Source organism: Ramularia collo-cygni, assembly GCF_900074925.1.
Source record: "Ramularia collo-cygni strain URUG2 genome assembly, contig: RCC_scaffold17, whole genome shotgun sequence".
Lineage (NCBI taxonomy): Eukaryota > Fungi > Ascomycota > Dothideomycetes > Mycosphaerellales > Mycosphaerellaceae > Ramularia > Ramularia collo-cygni.
In genome coordinates this window covers 384975-402720 of record NW_019716271.1, presented here as the reverse complement: position 1 = coordinate 402720, position 17746 = coordinate 384975, and the positions used below count along the sequence as shown (strand labels likewise).

General features: G+C 52.2%; 6 protein-coding genes; 2 read left to right on the top strand and 4 right to left on the bottom strand.

Moving 5' to 3' along the window:
• Nucleotides 1–61: 61 nt before the first annotated feature.
• RCC_09326 (uncharacterized protein) lies at nucleotides 62–2135 on the bottom strand (the record flags this gene model as incomplete). XM_023774568.1 has 4 exons in its annotated part: nucleotides 62–1205; nucleotides 1394–1590; nucleotides 1646–1783; nucleotides 1863–2135. The coding sequence occupies 4 exons, from the start codon at nucleotides 2133–2135 to the stop codon at nucleotides 62–64; spliced, it is 1752 nt and encodes a 583-aa protein (XP_023630336.1).
• A 1383-nt stretch (nucleotides 2136–3518) lies between these two features.
• Nucleotides 3519–4596, bottom strand: RCC_09325 (related to hydrolase (HIT family); the record flags this gene model as incomplete). XM_023774567.1 has 3 exons in its annotated part: nucleotides 3519–3629; nucleotides 3795–4438; nucleotides 4494–4596. 3 exons carry the CDS (start codon nucleotides 4594–4596, stop codon nucleotides 3519–3521), a joined length of 858 nt encoding a protein of 285 aa, XP_023630335.1.
• A 345-nt stretch (nucleotides 4597–4941) lies between these two features.
• RCC_09324 (uncharacterized protein) lies at nucleotides 4942–7310 on the top strand (the record flags this gene model as incomplete). XM_023774566.1 has 3 exons in its annotated part: nucleotides 4942–6309; nucleotides 6426–6743; nucleotides 6825–7310. The coding sequence occupies 3 exons, from the start codon at nucleotides 4942–4944 to the stop codon at nucleotides 7308–7310; spliced, it is 2172 nt and encodes a 723-aa protein (XP_023630334.1).
• Nucleotides 7311–10353: 3043 nt separating this feature from the next.
• On the bottom strand, nucleotides 10354–11195 carry RCC_09323 (uncharacterized protein; the record flags this gene model as incomplete). XM_023774565.1 has 2 exons in its annotated part: nucleotides 10354–10935; nucleotides 10995–11195. 2 exons carry the CDS (start codon nucleotides 11193–11195, stop codon nucleotides 10354–10356), a joined length of 783 nt encoding a protein of 260 aa, XP_023630333.1.
• A 417-nt stretch (nucleotides 11196–11612) lies between these two features.
• On the top strand, nucleotides 11613–13266 carry RCC_09322 (uncharacterized protein; the record flags this gene model as incomplete). XM_023774564.1 has 3 exons in its annotated part: nucleotides 11613–11718; nucleotides 11770–12138; nucleotides 12200–13266. The coding sequence occupies 3 exons, from the start codon at nucleotides 11613–11615 to the stop codon at nucleotides 13264–13266; spliced, it is 1542 nt and encodes a 513-aa protein (XP_023630332.1).
• A 219-nt stretch (nucleotides 13267–13485) lies between these two features.
• On the bottom strand, nucleotides 13486–15035 carry RCC_09321 (related to PPX1-Exopolyphosphatase; the record flags this gene model as incomplete). XM_023774563.1 has 3 exons in its annotated part: nucleotides 13486–14258; nucleotides 14321–14644; nucleotides 14780–15035. The coding sequence occupies 3 exons, from the start codon at nucleotides 15033–15035 to the stop codon at nucleotides 13486–13488; spliced, it is 1353 nt and encodes a 450-aa protein (XP_023630331.1).
• Between the last annotated feature and the right edge of the window lie 2711 nt (nucleotides 15036–17746).

Genomic DNA, 17746 nt, shown 5'->3' with positions numbered 1-17746 from the left:
CCGACCCTTACTCCATGGTATTATGCGTCCTTTCGTCCGCTGATATCGCCCTGCATGGCTCTCAGATGTAGTCCATATCGCTTTGCTGAATGGTCTTTGCGACCGTCATATCCATGCCATGCATTTCTCTGGCAAAGCGACATGCATCGCCATTGATGCAACCAATGCCGCGCATAGAGCCTTCGTTGGCCTTTGGATAAGGACAGTGGTGGCCATAAATGCAGTCAAAATCGAGACAAGCAGTTCCTTTCTTGCAAACTGTCTCTCGAGCGACAACTCTGAGCCATTTGGTATCCTTGGCGCTGAGGGGATGGTCATGCTTGTGAGGACATGCACCGTTTCCAGCCTGATGGTGGCAGCAGCCACGGCCGATATAGTGCTGATTGCAAAGCTTCAGCTTCTTCAGCTCATACACGCGATCATGGTCGTAGTCCATGTGCGGATCGAGGCGCTGCTCAAGCTTGTTCTGTCGGACAACCGGTCCGACGAGCTTGGGCTCGGGTGCTGGCTTTGGTAATTCCTGCAGAGGACGATGGGCCGCCTTTGCTGCTATGCTTGCCCAGCCATTCGCGGCACCGCCGTTTCCATTTGAATTGGCAGGGGCTTCGGATAACGCAGAGGAGGAAGTGACTGAGCTTGAGCGCGTCAACGTATCGCGGATAGGGATGCTAAGAGCGGGACTACCGACCCTGGGACCAAGGCGAGAGCTGACTGCCGGCGGTGTCCGGGCTGGTGTCTGGGAAAATGGAGTGAAAACACCGCTGGCTGGGTTGAAGCTGCTGCGGGAATCGTGTCTCGTGCGCGTGTTCTCCGTCAAAAGGTCGATGCCGTTAATATTGATCTTGGTGTCACGGAATATGCCGGGGAACTTTGTCTTGTTGTGCGGCAACTGAACCAGCTCCTTCTCAAAGGGGACGCCTTCCAGAAGTGTGATGTCGCGCAGAGCGAGTTGGTCCATCGAGTACTTCTCCAAAATGCGAGCATATCCGTTGTCATGACTGCAACCGAAGAGGATGTGGCGGCATTGGTGGCCCCGCACATGTAGTTTCAGCAATGCATTAAGCTTGACATCGGCACGGTCCTTGCCAGAGCCGACATCAACAAAGTCGAAATAGTCGTCACTGCGTGTGAATCCGCGAACAAAGTCTTCGATGATGGTAGGCGAGCTGACGATGCCGGCGCGAGTGCAGGTGTCAGCGAGTCCCCTGTCATGAAGTCAGCAGGTGGTACACAGGGAGTGAGACTTCAAAGCAAACAATCAAGTGTCGAGAGATCCCGAAGCCCAGTCTCAGTGACTCCAGCGTTGATTACAACAGCAGCAGGCATCTGAGCTCTCAACTGCGGGCCAAGCTCGCGCACACACTCGACCTTTTGCTCTTCGATCCTGACTTACTTGACATTGGCATAGACTCGAGTAACAATGCGACAATTCGATGGGTAGCCGTCTACGTGCGATGGCATCCAAGCATCGACCGCATTGGTAATGAGGTTTGCTGCTTGCCGGCCGCCATCCTCTCCGAGTCGAAGAAGGTAGTTGTCAAAAATCATCCCGTCACCGTCGATGAGAACCAGGACAAAAGGATCAGCCTCCTGTGATGCCGTCAGTTTAAGCCGGGCCGCGAATATATATCTAGTGGGCACTCACCAGCATCGCGAACAATTCCGAGTTCATCTCTTTGACTCTGCGGAGCTCATTGACGTTGCTCTCCGCGAGTTGCTGCTCGGTGGCCTGCAAGTAGTTGTTGTGAAGTTGCTGCAGATATGCATAACGAGTAATCACTTCCTATGAACATCCGGTGAGCGGGTTGTTCCGAGAGGCATTTGAACATCTCGTCAATGTCCAGCGCGCCGGTAATACATACCTCCAGGAGCATGTTCTTCGCTACGTCCATGTCCTTGATCTGAGTGTAGCGCGCCCACAAATTGGCCGCGCTGGCCGCGCTGCCATTGTCGCTGGGCATGTGCGCGGACATGCGACTAGCAGTGCGACTGCCGCCGGGATTTGAGAGCGAGTACATGGTGTTTGTCGTGCTTGCCATGGAGCCGCTGCGCCGCGGAGTGCCAACTGGGTCGAGCGACTTCCTCACCGGCGAGTCGATGTCAGGCAACGAAGGTCCTAGAGCCGATGGCGCCATGTCGATGATGTTGCCGAATTCCGTTGCTACTCGTGTGAGCAGAGAGTGATGTTGTGGCGCAGGAGGTTATGAACAGAAAGGTTTCTTCCAGCGAGCGGTGAATGTGAATGCAATGCGCCAAGGCTCCAGGCAGTGAGGCGAGTGATTTGGGCGGTGAATGGGGCGGATTTCAGGTCTCTGGCCGGGTCGCGAGCGAGTCTTTGTTGTTTTATACAAATGTCTTTTTTTCTAAAGCTGCCCGGTGTTCGCAAACCCTGGCGTGGAAAATCGATGGTTCAAAAGATTGGTTCCTTCGGTAGCCAATCGGCAGCTGAGCCGCGCCGCGCTGCCCTGCACCGCAGTCCAATGCCTGTCGACGATGATGCATATGCGCCATGCGAGAAGCTCAAAGGACAGGTCGAATGCATGGATCCACCAGACGCGTGTGACGTCGGAATTATTATTGAGACCGATCCCAGCACATGAACATTCTAGGCGAGGTTTGCCTCGGACAGAAAACGGACGAGTAGCTGCGAGAACATCGGATCAACTGGATCTCCCCTAGCGATCTTTAGTAGAAACAGCTACTCAGCTCGGGATGAAGCCTTTTATTGGTCGAGGAGAATCAGAAGAAAAAAAAATACTTACTGGAAAAATGAGAGCAGCGATTGCACTACGACATCATTGCAACCGATACAGCGCACACTCGACGCAAAGGTGGATCTAAACGCTGGCTCGCAGACCGCCTACTTTCCTGCACACTGCCGCGAAAATAAGCTGGGGTTGAGCCCCTCTAATCTATAGCGGATCAGCAAATCTGACAAGGTATGGGGGTGGAGCATTTGAAGTACCCGCATCTCGTTTGTCCACTCAACTAACGTAGATACTGATGCTCTTCCGGGTTGGTGGGCTGTCAAACAGCGCCACCCCACTCACTACTGAACTGCCACGAGTCTGGACCAAGCCTCAGCTCAGGCAGCTGGCGGTTTGGCCCCCAGCTCTTATTTCTCCACCCGCTTCTTCAATGTCTACTAGACACGGATATCGCCCATGCGCCAGCCGACGTGTTCAATCAATGCGAGTTGTGAGTTCGCGGGAAACCTAACCAAGCTGCGGCGTTTAGCATCTTGACGCACCCGCTCATCCCTCCACAGTCATGCACATACCCGCATGTTCGGCTTGAAGCTGAGCCTACCATTTGGAAGAAACAGCTAGTAGGGTACGGCGGACCACTCCTGCCAACCTTTCGGTATAGGAATCTGGAGCGTTGGGAAAGAATTGAGGCCTCGGATCGCGAGACACGTTGGAAAGGATTCATGTGAGAGCCGATAGGCATCCATTGCCGTTTGACAGCACGCTGCTCCACCCCGGCGCAATTCCGTACTGCGTATCGTGGACTACCAGTCACTCCCGCTTCCATTCCTCCAGCTCAATGGCTAAATGCCTTTTCAAGTCCGCGAACTTATTCTTGAAGTTTGCACCGCATCGCCAACAAGTCATGCCTTTGTTGCGAATCTAGAGAAAGTTGAAAATTGGTCAGTCAATCTCTCTCTGAATTCGATCACTCATCTCTTCACAACGCGGGGTGGCTCTTTCCACGCTGTCAAAGGCCTGTGCAGATCGGCCCACTGTGGCTCCGCAAGACTCCTCGGGCGTGGCCGAAGACACGATTACACTTACGATTTGGAAGTCCCTGTGTTCCGGAGGAAACCCTTGGGGCCTTCGAACATCATCGGGCACGAGAGGAAATTCCTCCAAGGGCACGAGAAAGTCCGTTGTGAACGATTGATAATGGTCGATGGTTTTCATGTGGTGGTTGACCATGTCACGGCTGAGGACATGAATGTGCAGGTTTCTCATGGAAGGGCGAGCATGGATCCCGCTGATGACTTCCTTCTCCCAGTCACGGCCAGAAGGAAGTGGTACAACCAGATCTGCCGCCTCCATCGCAGCAATACGGGGCTGGTCTGATTCCGAGAACTGGCCATAGAGCCGGCGTAATTCCTCAGCGACCAGATGCCGCACTGCCTTTACCTCCTCCTTACACTCGCTCAAGAATTTGGGGTCCTCAAAGGCATCATGTGGAATGACCGTGCTATTGTCGACCGGGAGGATTAAGTAGTGGACGCTGGCCTTTGGAAACATGTCCTTAATAACGACGAATTTCTCGGTATGTCTGACGATCCTGGTGGCTTGCCAGGCATCGGGCTCCCAAATATAGCCGCCCAGGCCTTCTCTTCCCCATGTGTTCTGTCTGGGTCCATGACCCGTCTTGCGTACGGGCTCGGTAGTAGCTCGCGTTTTGGGCGCCATAAGTACGTCAACTGTTTCGGATGGAGCTCAGTGTTGTTCGTATCGTCCAGAGGGTGAGCGGCGTACAGGCATTGGGCTTTTGAGGGCGCGTCATTGTTGACGTGGAGATTGAGGCATGTTGCGTCGGTTCGTCACGAGCTCGTGGTATGCGGCCCGGAGCCTTGGGCATTTTGTTAGCGTGCTCAAAGCACTTTGTGGCACATCATCCACACTTCCTCTTCGATTCCTTTCATCTCAAAAATAGAGGGTGTGTGAAAGTTGAGTACAGACCCGCAAGGTCGTTGAGCGGCGAGAGCGGGCATGACCATCCCCACTTCCCGGATCATGCTCCGGGCCGGTGTCGGATCGCGTGAAGATTTCGCGCTTCGCGTCGTGCTACTTTGGCGATCTTCACTACATCATCACCAACAAACATTGACTATTCTAGCATACCAATACTGGTTCCACTTCCGCCGCTGGTTCAGTCTCGAAGGAGTAACTATCCTCTTGCATCCGACACAATACCTTGAAAACAATGCCGCGACCGCCTCGCAAGAGACAACAACGCCTCGCCTTCACACCGATACCTTCAAGTTCGCCAGCTGCAAAAGGATATCACAAGCAGATCCAAGATCGCGCCGCAGCGGTAACCCTGGCAGGATCACCGAGCTCAAGCATGCGGAGGTTACGCGAGACGGTCGATCTAGTCTCGGACGACGACATTCCAATACCCACACCAGCTGCGTCTTTGAAAGCAWATGGCAAGGACGATGAGAACAGCAGCAGCGAGAATGGACCGGTTCGGTCGACGCGACGACCACGCAGTACGAGAAGCAAGCGACCCAGACAACAACGTCTTGACTTCAACAACGCTCGCGAGCCTTCCTCCTTCGATTCTCCAATTCGCCTACCATCGACGACTCGTGCACAAGTCCCCGACAAGGCTGGTATGTTCAGTTCACAGGCTCAAGGTCACTTGGCCCGATACAGTGATATCGAGTCAAACAGCGGCTCCGATACTCTTCCCTCGCCCAGAAAAATATTGAAGGCGAAAAAGTCTGCGAAGAAGTCCAAACAGAGCTCAAAGAGCACGAAGGAGAAGGAAAGACCTAGGCGTACATCACGAATCATTGCAGAGGAGGAATCTTCAGACGACGAGATCGTTGTGGCCGGTGGTCGCCAAAAGAACACACCGGAGCAGCATGAGGACGACAGCGGGGACGACAGCGACCTACCCAGAACGCAGCGTAGGCAGCGACGCAATGCGCCAATGCGCCAACCCACAAGATCGGTGAGTGTCCCGCCGATACATGTCGACGACGCAGGAGAGGACGACGACGATAGCGACATGCCGACAACACAAGGCAAGYAGCGGCGCCAGACGAGGCGTGCTCGGCGCAATAGCTTCATCAGCGACTCACCACCGCGTGCCATCGAAAGTGATGATGACTTGGTCATCGTTGATTCGAGGAAGCGTGCTCGAAGTGAGAGTGATGGCGACGCACAACCCGAAGATGATGACGACGATGAGCTCCCAAAGACACCAGGACGGCGCGGCCTGAAGCGGCAACGCACAAAATTGACCCGGCGTGAGAAGGAAGACCTGGAAGAYGATCTTGATTTCCTCGGACCTAGCGACGACGAGGCGCCGTCAAGTGGCCGAGCTCCCCGTAACACGCAGTCCGCTCAGAAGACTGCAAAGCAGCAAGCCCTGGAAAGACTGAAGCGTGCGCGAGCGGGCCAAGAAATCCCGCTTGAAGACCTGCAGGAGCAAGAAGAGCAAGAGGGCGACCCGACTGGTGATGAAGATGAAGACGAGGAACTGCCTGAAGACGATGTCCCGGCCTTCACTAGCAGCCATCAATTTTTCCAGGAACGTGATGAAGATGCAGAATTTGTTGAGGTGAGTCCCGTCAGCAGCGTGCCTTTCTCTGGGCCAAAATTTATCTGCTCTGCGCTTTGGACAGATCGCTTTCAGTGGCGGCTGAACGTGTGGAAAATACAGCTAACGTTCAACAGGAAGAAGAGGAAGATGGTCCACTTGGGGTGCCAGCTGGCATACCCCTACAGTTCACTCGCTATGCATCACTAAAACCTAGCGAGCTTTTCAAGTTCGCTGTCGATTGGATGCTACAGAAGAATTTGAACCCGGGGTTTCAAAAACGCGATGATCTGTACGATTTGACGTTCCGCAAATTGGATGATGAGGCTCAAGGCCTCGCTGGGAGCAAGTTCAAATCCTCCTCTTGGAATGCTAGATTCCGTTCCGCCTTGGAGGCTAGGCCACAAATCGACGAGTTCGAGCTATCGAGTGAAGAAATGGAGGACCACGAAAAGGTAGGCGGGCTGATCATCATTTCATTCTCCTTGGCCACAATCTTCGAGACCACAACAAGACGCTAATCATCCTTTCTGTAGTGTGATGCTTGTAACCGCTCAAACCACCAGTGCACGTTCAAAATCCGGTTTCATGGCAAACCCTATCACAGCGACACCTTGGAGGAGATCGCAAGCGACGACGAGGACTCAGATAGCGCCGACGAGGCTAGCCAAGCTTCTCACGCCGACTTCAACGCCAACGGCGTGGAGATCGCAAGCACTGATCACTTTTTCTTCGTCGGCAGGTTCTGCAAAGGCAACGCCGCCACTTCTCATGCGCTGCAGCATTGGCGCTTCCATCTCAGTGAGTACGTGCACAGCTGGCTTTCCAACAAAGGTTACTTCGAAGCCAGTGAGCTCAAGAGGCGTCAAGGTTGGAGCATAAAAAAACTTGGCAAGTACAGTAACAAAGTCTTGACGGGCATGGAACGGGATGGCGAGGTGAAAAAGCTGTGGAAGATGTTCCGGTCAAGTGTCGATGAAGCTCGAGAATCCAAGGGAGGTAGGTACAGATGGGAGACATGAACTAAACACATCACACCGGTGGCGCTTTCATTCATTCATTGGACGGCTTTTGGGCAAAGACGGAGGATTTGGCACCATTGCATCGCTTGGCTGCATTCGTTTTACTGCGGAGCCTTTCAGGGGCCGTCCCACGACTGAGGAAGCCAGCTGCGGAACGCAATGCTTTTACGACTACTACTTTCTTTGAGAAACCCATCAGATAGCTAGGTGGGAGGCTGTGCCCTACACGATTGATCGAGTTGTATTGGAATTCCATGTTGATGACATGTGCCAGTCCCTTGTAGCGGTGATCTTCAGTCAGTCAGATGGCACATGTTGAGGGGGTTTCACAAGCACATAAACTCACTGCCTCACTCAATTATGTCGACCGAGTGTCACAAGCAGCACATGCGCTCAGCTCACTTCACTCTGGACAGACATATAGTCGTCCACCACTATTCTAAACATCATCCTTCCAAACATCACCAAACTTGCTGCGGAAGATACCACCTCACATTCAGTCATATCAACACACCACAGACCGTCACTCGATCGTAGCTCTGCGAGTCAATCGTCACGGACGTCAACTATGATCAATGCCTCCTTCTTGGGCCAATCTTCACAGCCGTCACAGATCTCGCAACTTCCTCTCAGCTTCTTAAGGCGACAAGATGCCAGGAAAAGCTTGAGATCAGAGTCCCGCGCAGAGGGCACGTGGAAAAGTCCTGGAATGTGAGGAAGAAACCAGCTTCATGGCCATTGGAATTCTTGTCGGCTTTTACAAAAAGGTGAAGATCAATCACCACGCCGAATAACGTCGTCGACCCAAAGATATGGAAGCCCGCCGCTGCTCTTCGAGCCAAAACGGAAGTGTGGCTGGATGATCTCCGCGAACAGCAGAGTTTGAGTACTGTAGCTGCACCGTCGCCTACCGAGAAGTACAAGGCAATCAAAGAAAAGGCGCTTGCCAGGGAGGACTCACAGATCGCTAGGAATCCTTCTGCCTAACGTTTTCACGAGTTGGACGACAAGTTTCGGTGCAAGACGAAGGACCTGGGTCTCGACGGTCTGAATACTACAGACGACAAGTCTACCCACATGGAGCTTGAACACATTGCTGCAAGGCAGTGACTTGCGGAGCGGAAGCTTGTTGGGTTCAAGGACAACATTCCAACCGCTGGGTGTACCGATCGCGTGCTATGGGAATGCTTGCTCGAGGCTCACAAGTCGACGGATGGACAGCCATACCGGGATAGGGGCCCGTTTTCGGTCCCGCACGTCGATGTCCAGATCGAAAAGGAGCATGCGACTCCAACCGATGCAGAAACCTCTGCAGGTGTTGAGACTCCAACTCAGCAAGTCATCCCTCCTAAGAAGGCACCAGCTAAGCTTCACAAGGCGAACGATCCCGGACGCTCCACATTTGTAGATGCTCATATGCAAGGAGTCATTGCTCGCGAGGAGATATCCGATCAGCGTCAGGAGTCGACCACCCCCGAGCCTTCTGCTGCTGTTGAGGCTCAAACCCAAGAAGTTAGCCCTGGTGAGAATGCACTAGCTCGGCGTGAGCAGTCGATCAGTCCAGAGTCCTCAGCTATTGTAGAGCCAGCTGCTATTGTGGAGCCAGCTGCTGTTCTTGAGGCTCCCTTGTGCATTACGGCACATCTACGATGCAAGCCACATCCGTCTAATCCGGATTGAAGCGTTCAGCGTCACAGTTCGATGGAGGTCTTGAGATGCCCGGCTAGAAGCGCAGACGGGCCAGCAAGGATGAGGTCCTTGTCATTTACCGGAAGGCTTGATATAGCAGTTGAAAAGCAGGTATCTCTGTGAGCATGATTTATATGAAAAGCAAAATGATTTTTGGATTTGGTGGGAAAAGGGGTATTCTTTATRAGCAAGCATATCTTATATCACAAGCGATTCGTGGTGGTGATTTGGTCGATTTCGAGATGGAAAAGGGGCATTTTATATGATAGCGAGCATGGCAGATCGATGATGCAGGAAAATGGTTGATTAAGTCGATACGAACGGCGGACATCACTATACTTAGGRGAAATATACGATCAGTGCCAACCAAAATTCGAGCATTGCTTACCTACCTTTTGGGAGCTTCCCGTATCGACCTGAGAGGTGTTGACACAGCATGAGAGTTTGATAGCATGTGGAAAAGATAGGCGATGACAAAGTCTCGCATGTCGATAGCTTGCGGGAATYTCGTGTCATACCTAATCTAAGCCTTCTATGTCGTAATATTGGAGTAGAAGATATAACTAAAAACGTCTACAAGAGGAGGAAACGGCGCAGTCTTTCAATTCGATAGCAACAGAAACTTTAGAAGAACAGTAACAATATCCAAGGATGTCGGGGTAATAATGTAGCAATCTATGTCGATAGCAGAGCAGATGTCCCGGGAGTGCAGAGGAAATTGAGAGGCGATAGTAGAGCGGTCTGTGTCCATAGCATCAATTATAGGAGAGGACAATAGAGAGACGAAGGAGGAATAGGAAAGACGATAGGGAGAAAAGAAGGGGCGGAGAGGGGATAGAGGAATAGAAATGGCAGAGAAGAAGAAGGGAAAGAAGAGACGACAGGGGGAACAGAAGAGACGACAGAGAGGACAGAGGAGACGACAGAGAGGACAGAGGAGACGGCAGAGAGAAGAGAGGAGACGACAGAGGGGAAAGAGGAGACGACAGAGGGAACAGAGGAGACGGCAGTAGGGCAGTAGGGGAAGAGGAGACGGCAGAGGGGAAAGAAGAGGCGGAGGATAGATAATAGAGGGATCAAAGAGAAATACACTAGGAATGAAGAGAGATGTCTGAGGTTTCCGGTGTCGACTGTAGAGAATGTCTTTGGAGCAGGAGAAGTAAATTTTCAGCTTTTGGTATAGACGACAGAGAATTCGAAAGCAGAGTTAATAGGGGCGAAGGGGGAGGGGGGCTTGTGTGAGGTTTTGCATTTTGCATTTTGGTCTCCCCTTGGCTCAGCTCGCTTGACTATTGTACTTGCTTAATAAACCCGGCAAGACCGCAAAGCCTTTGCAGTCTTACTTGCATCCATCTCAGTCTTCGACTTCTGGCTCTTCTGGGATAATGTCCTTTTTCGGAGTTGGCAGAGTGGGCTTCGGACCCGCATCCTCATTCTGACGACTAGACTGGCGAGAGATGCGGTTGCGAGCCCGACGAGAGTTGCCTGGCGTAGCGAGACCGCCCTTTTTGACACCAACGCCGCTCTTTGAACCCCAAGCACCCTCGCTAGCATCCTTGATGGCGCGATAATCCGCAGCGCTCATGCCTGGTGGGCGAGTTAGTATTCGATCCATCTCTGGCTCTGGCTCTGGCTCTGGCTCAGGCTCAGGCTCAGGCTCAGGCTCCGACTCAGGCTCCGACTCAGGCTGAAGTGCCTTGCCCTTGCCCTTGTCCTCGACGACGGCTTCCTCCACTCCCATGTCCAGGCCAAGCTCCCTCGCGAGCTCGTCCCCATCGATGACGAATTCGTCCTCATTGCCGGCAATCGCCTCTTCTTCTTCCTTCTCCTCGCGGTCAAGGACTAGAGTTCCATCTTGTTCGATCTGGGCGTGCTCCTTGGCGCTAGCGAGCGCCTTCGTCGCTTCCTCGAGATAGGCAGTGGGCATATCATGGTACTAGGCAGGCAAACCCAGGATTAGCAAGACGTTCTAACAACGAGGCCGAGCTTACATACATCGTCGGCGAGCTGTGTGAAGATATCAAAGGCTTGCTGGGCGTAATTGACATGGTCGTGGTCGCCCGTGCCAAGCACAATATTGCAGCGTCCGCGGATCATGTCAGGGAGGTCGTGTTTCTGAAGGAAGGAGCTACTCTGCGGGACAGGCAGCAAAGGGCATGTCATTTCATACAGGGCGGGCCACCTGGCAATCCTCATGGTAGGCGTCCAGAGCTGTCGATATGAGGATTTGTCATCAACAGCAGCTCGCTGAACTGCTCCCCCGATAAGTTTACAGGATACTCTGCTAGTTGTTAGGATTCTAGCAGTCCTAGATTCATCGATAGATACTGCAGAGAGCGATGCCTTGGGATATTGTAGATGTGAGTCGCGTTGGTTATAGTCGCCAAGGCGAGTTGATCGACCTCCTTCAGGCGAGAGAATGTCGAAAGTCCAGGCGAGGTGCCGGTGAGTGTCAAGACAAGAAATTTGGGAAGGAGCATCCAACGTACCTTCCCAGAACGTGTTCAGGATGAGAGAGAAACCCGAACCTCCTTCTACATTGCACACTTCCACCCCACTTAGACACATCCCAACGTCTCTCCATTTCGAATCTGGTCTCGACCCTGCCTCAGTATGGCGAACATCGGGGCAAACGCTCCACCAAGACCGCCCGGCGCAAAAGTAATCGCATTCGCCGTCTCCATCGTCCAGTCGAAGCCTCCAGATTTGAGCGTCGGCGGTGAGTCCTTCGTCCCACAATAGATTGATTGTCCACGCTGACGATTTGCAGAGTACATCCGACTTCTCAGGTTACACATCGCCAAAGGAAGCAGAGCGGGAGCTGTCAGTTCGACGTATCAGCATCTCGATCGGTCGGCATATTGGCGCTCTGAATCTGAGCGCATGAAGAGTGCGCTAAAGAGTTCCGAGGATAGATTTGTTGACCTACAGCGTGAGGTCGAAATGCTGAAGACGAAGCTTGATGCGGCCAAGTCGGCACTTCTTCCAACCAAGAAGCGTAAGAAGGTTGATGATGAGAYCATTCCGTATCCTCGATCCCCGAAAAGATTGAAAGCAGATGCCACGTCCGCGAGAGGTGGCACTCTCGCCGTGTTTGATGTATCGAGTGAAGTGGAGTTCAGCCAGGCTGGCGAAATAGGTCAGTACCCTGCAGCTTTGGACGACTTGCAATTGCTTCGACGCTGATGATGATACGCTAGGGAACACTCTTCTGCGCAGTCTCTTCCAAGTTCATGCCATCCTCAAGACTCACAACAAGATCGAGCCGGTGAGATTGGCCTTTTGCGTTGTCCAAGCCTCTACAACGATATCGCAAGTCGTGCTTGATGAGATACAGACATTCTCAAGGTCAGGTTCGCATGACAGCGATGACTTGAAGAAAGTCTTCCTGCTCGTCAGGCGTGCAGTGACCTCGATTGTCACTGCCTTTACCAGACTTAGCCAAGCCTCTGATGAAGCGCACAGCGTGGGCAAAGCCATATATGCCATCGTACACATGTTCAGAAGCCTTCTTGCTGGACTCACCGGCTTATCGGACGTCGAGACGAAAAGAGTACTCGTAGTAGAGGCTGCCGCAAGAAAGATAGCTGCTGAAAAGTCCAAGAGCAAGACCAAGACGCCGCGAATCCTGAATATCAAAGAGAACCCGATTCTCAGCCTCTAMACGACATTTCTCCATGGCATCATGGATTTGCTTGACTCCAAGAACGAAGCGCATCATGAATTGTTCGAAGGCTTTGCGTTTTGCGTGCTGGAAAGACTTGGGAGTCGCTTGTACCATTCCGTGTTTGGTCATGCCAGAAGAGAGACGCTGGAGGAGGAGATTCAGCAGAGCCACTCGCCCGACGATACGGATGATAATGAAGGACCTTCGGACCAACAGGATGACCGAAAGCAAGTACGTCTAGAGGCCCCATATCTGATCGCTTTGCTAGTCCGCATCATGGCCGTGGCACCATCATATCTCGGCGCCGCAACAAGCGCCAAAACCGGCAAGCCAAAGCAAGCTCATAACAAAGCATCGATGAAAGGTGCGTTGGTGGTTGAGGCGAAAGAGCGCCTGCAGAGAACGCTGGTGACGTGCATATTTGGAGACGTCGATGGGTTGTCAAACGATGATACCCTCGCCGAATGCCTGAAAATGCCTGTCGATAAAGGGTCGATCTCGATGCCAAAAATCAAGGAGGCGGAGGTGCAAGAATGGTTCAAGGAGGAGATGTGGCGGTTGCTTGGGTGGGAGATCTTGTCGAAGGATGGAGAGTGGTGATGATCGGGAGGAATGGCTATCGAATCGCAGTCGATGCTGCAGCTCGCTCGAGTGCAGGAAATATCCACAATGGTGTGGATTCGCCGATTTCATATTGCTTCCGTATTTAGGGTTCATAGGTCTTGCTCAGAATACCTGACTTCAATGTTGTCCCTCCATTTCCCGTCTGCTGCATCTCATCGGAATAAGCGTGCCATCAATGTACATTCGTGCACTGTACTAATCCCAAGCTTGCACAGCCGCCTCAATAATAGGCCGAATGACTTTCCGACCAGCATCACTGCGCTCGTGAGTCCACACCATCTGCCTCTTTCCAAGCTCGTCAGCTCGGTGCCAAGGCTTCGCATGCAACGTAGGCTCTTTGTTGATAGCATCAGACACAGTGTCAAACAGAGCGTTCGCTTGGGCCTCGTCAATGCGCACGTCGCTCCGCACTACGAGGACAATCTCTCGAATCTTCTGCTTGTTGCCATCTTCGTCTCTGATCTTGTACTTGTTCAAAGCGACGGAGATATCAGTATCGACTTGAGAAGTCCAGGCTGCTTCGATGGCGAACCAATCGAAGAGAGCCTCGAATTCCGTCTTGTTGATTTGCTCGTCCATGGAGTAGGGGATTGAGGAGAATCCTAGGCTCACAGTCGGCGTGAGTGGGGAAGGGGTATCAACGAGATCACCCTTCCAATCTCTTCGAAGCAGATCTCGGAGTGAAAGATGATCCACGTCCTTCTTGGCTGTTTTAAGTTCGTCGGCTAGTTCCTGCATACGCTCGTCGAGATCTTTTTTATGCCAGTTGCTACGCGCCAAAACTCGCTTCGAAATCTTGCGATCCTCGTCAGTGGCAGATTCCAGGCCACCAGAATCGATGGCAATGGCGCTGAGAATCAGCTCGAGCAGCTCATGCGGTAAGTGATATTCTTGCGGAAGCTTTTCAAACTCGTCAAACATCTGGCGTGCTACCAGGCTTGTGCAACTAGCGACCTTTTCWAAAACGCCTGTTGATACCGTCAGCGTTACATTCCAAGGTCTTCAGGAAATGCAATGCATGTCAACATACGTGGTTCTGCGTCAGGTCCTGCTCCGGAGTCTTGATGGTGATCGAAAATGCTCAAGATCTTTGCTCCGTTCCATTTTCGCAGTGGAACAGCATGGTCAACAATGACTATGCCTTTGATCTCGCGAGAGAGAGTCAATGGATTTTGTGGAAGTTCATCGATGGTGAGAAGATCTGAATGCCCACTGCTCATTTGAGAGTTGTGAAGGGCCAGCTTGTTCTCGGGTCGAAGATCCAGTGCATCTACAGGAGTCTGGAGAAGGGCAATAGCCTTGACGGGATGCGAGGTATTCTGGGTTGAATGTTCCAGGTGATAGGCCCAGGTAACTGTTCATACTTTAGTACTGGAGCTGATATCACGAAACAATGCGAATTGCTTCGTTTAAAGCTCTCCGCAGCCGCAATGATTTGAATTGAGGTAGTTGACAAAAGAGCATTGTCCGACTATTGGGGCTCACTTACGTGCTGCTGTCATCGAGTCCAAATCCCCGCCCTCATTCCCTTGAACGATCGTCCATTCCGAGGACTTTCCTGCCTGCCAGTCGACCAAGAACTGCCGCTTGGTTGCTCTGCTCCACTCGCTGAAATGCCCTACACCAGTCTCGATGGCATTATTTGCAGATTTTACTGCGGACGCTTTCAGTACAGCTTGATCTTGAGCAGCCACCTGAGCTACAATCGCGACCAGCCCCGTTATAAACGATATTGTCGACTTCATCGCGAGCAGTTTGTGATGGGTTGTTAGAGACAGGAGGAAGGAAGCAGATGCAACTCCTCCGAGATGGCATGCCTTAGCGCTGATTCGAAACCTTAACCTTATTTTGACCATCCACCTTCAAATCCTGCTGCAGTGGAGGAAGAGCCTCAGAGTGACGTGTAACACTGAGCTCGCGAGACGGGCCAGTTGCAGTGCGTGCCTTCACCTCCAGTAATGGTTGGATGTCGGTGACGGACATTGATGGTCAATGCTGACGGTGCAAAGGCCTGTTTAGACGCCTGTCAGCTAGGCGAAAGGTCGGGGATGGCGAACAGGCTGGGCCGGTCTGGTACATGGCATCACGCGGACGCGATCTTCCGCAGCTCTGTTGTTGAAAGCAGTTGGCTGTATCTACTTTGCCGTGTACAATACGATGTGATCGAAAGCTGAATGTTGGTCCGGAATTGTCGCGACCTGTTCCGGTGGTTTTGCAGACTCGAGCCTCTGCTGTAAGTCACGTAACGACCACATTTTGTCTGAGGCAAGCGACTGTGCTAAGCTAATGAGGAGCTCATGTCTTGCTTGCTGTTGGATCAAAAAGATCAGCTGTAGCCTGCATGTGGTATTCTGCCAAGACCAAAATTGCGGGTCTCAAAATGACAAAAGAGTGTGGTTGTGTGCCTCTGGATTAAATCAAAAAGAATTTATCTGACATGATGCCAGAGGGAAGACGACTGAGGTCGATCCCGGAATCGAACCGCTGTCATGGGTTAGCACGAGAGGTTCAATAGCAGTGCCAAGCAGGTGTACTCACGGGTTCCCGGAAGGTTCTGATGGTCAGAATCCGATGTGATGACCGCTACACTAATCAACCATGATTCGATATAAGCTGGCGACGCCAATTTCGAATATGAGGCTCTACACTGAAGCCCGAGGATTAACCGCCCTGAGCCCCTATGGTTTAGCATCGTCCACTGAGGCGCACTTTTCAAGAGCTTTTCTAACACAATTAACATCAGCTTCTTCGTCACCACTGCTCGAATCAAAACCCTTGCCGGCGAACAAGGAGGCTGCTGGTCAGCGATTCATCGTCGAAAGGGTGACAGGCCCTTGTACAGAGGCCGCTCGTCACCTCGCATTCGCTGATAACTCGGTCGTACCATGTTCGATCTCACAGCTTATGCTTCAATGAAGATTAGGTGTTGTCACTACTTCTCAAACTACGAGAAAAAGAGCTCGTACAGCACGAACGTCAGCTTTGGCAATGCACGGTGAATCTTGATTTTTGCTGCCTTTAAAGTGCTCAGATCGCGGCGAAGGAGCCGACGCCGGCCTTCTCTAGTCTGTTCTCACCACGACTCTGCAACGTTATATCATCCTTTGAATCATGATTGATCAAGCTCAGCCATCCTGCATCATGGGTGACCCAAGCCCGTGCTCGCAGTGCGGTTCCCTATGTGTCAAGACATAACCATGGTGGCAGCCGTCTGTGGCAGCGAGCACGTTCTCGGGTGTGCAAAGACGCTGAGTCGATAACGGTATCATGGACTTAACTGAGCATTCTCTGTATTCCGATCCTCTATGTACACGCTGATTCTCGTCCTGATTCCGAACGTTTCCGCACATACGTTGATTACAAAAGATCCTGGTTACTTACCAAAAAGCCATTTGATACGCAGCATGCACTTTCGGATACGTCATGCAGAGCTGTTTGATGTTAAGACCGTTCTGTGTCCTGCTCCGGGGATAGTCGACTACAGGACGTGAAGGCAGAAAAGGGCCTTCGTGATCGTTGGGTACCCACCAGCTGCAATGAAGTGCTCAGCATGTGACACTGTTCCCTTGGCAAAGAGATAAGACTTGGTAAGTCGGCTCATCAGTCTCGAAGCTGCGCATCGCTCTTCTCAATCCGAGAGTACAAAATAGCATATCAGGAAGGTTTTGTGTAGTCGGGGCCGAGAGGAAGCAGTCCGGTTCGTACCTTCAAGAGGTAACTGTTCATTGAGATCCATGGTGTCCAGCATCTAGGGACAGCCTTCTGCGAATCTTTATCGACGCGAGTGTCTGGCTAAGGTCAATTTCAAGAGGTGTCGACGTAGGAATACAAGTTAGGAGGCTGAGAAGGAGGTAGGACCATGCAAAGAAACGTCTTGTTGGCAATGTATGGCGCAAGAGCTGAGTGGAAAAGCTGCTTGTATGCTGCTTGCGATACGGCCATTGGCTGATCCGATCACCTTCGTGGCGACCGAGGACTTCTTTGGCTACTGAGCTGGAGTTTCTTTCTTTGCGATCATGAGAAGTGAGCTGAGTGCCCGTCCCAATGACGTCCGGCATACTTATGCTGACATGCGCTGATCAAAAGTCCAGATCTTCTTTCGTCGTGCCTTCGCGGCGGCCATAGAACGTGTGTCGACAGCGCCAATGCATATCGTCAGTGGAGTACACTAGATATCGAGCGCTGGGCTGCCCTCGTGAAAGCACTAGGCCCGACCTGCGATTGGGTCGTTCATAAAGTCGACGAAATCATGGCCGAATTATTCTTCCCTGTTGTAGACGTTGCAGGTGTGAACTATTCCAGCGTCATTCTCGACTGTAATACTTACGAAGGGCTGATCGGCTTGTCTAGGCGGGAGCAGGAATCCCTGTATGGCATGCACAGCTCCTCGAGCCACGATGGTCAAACGGGAGCCCTTGTAAATGCTTGCGATCTTCGCGAGCTCAATCTTGAGGTC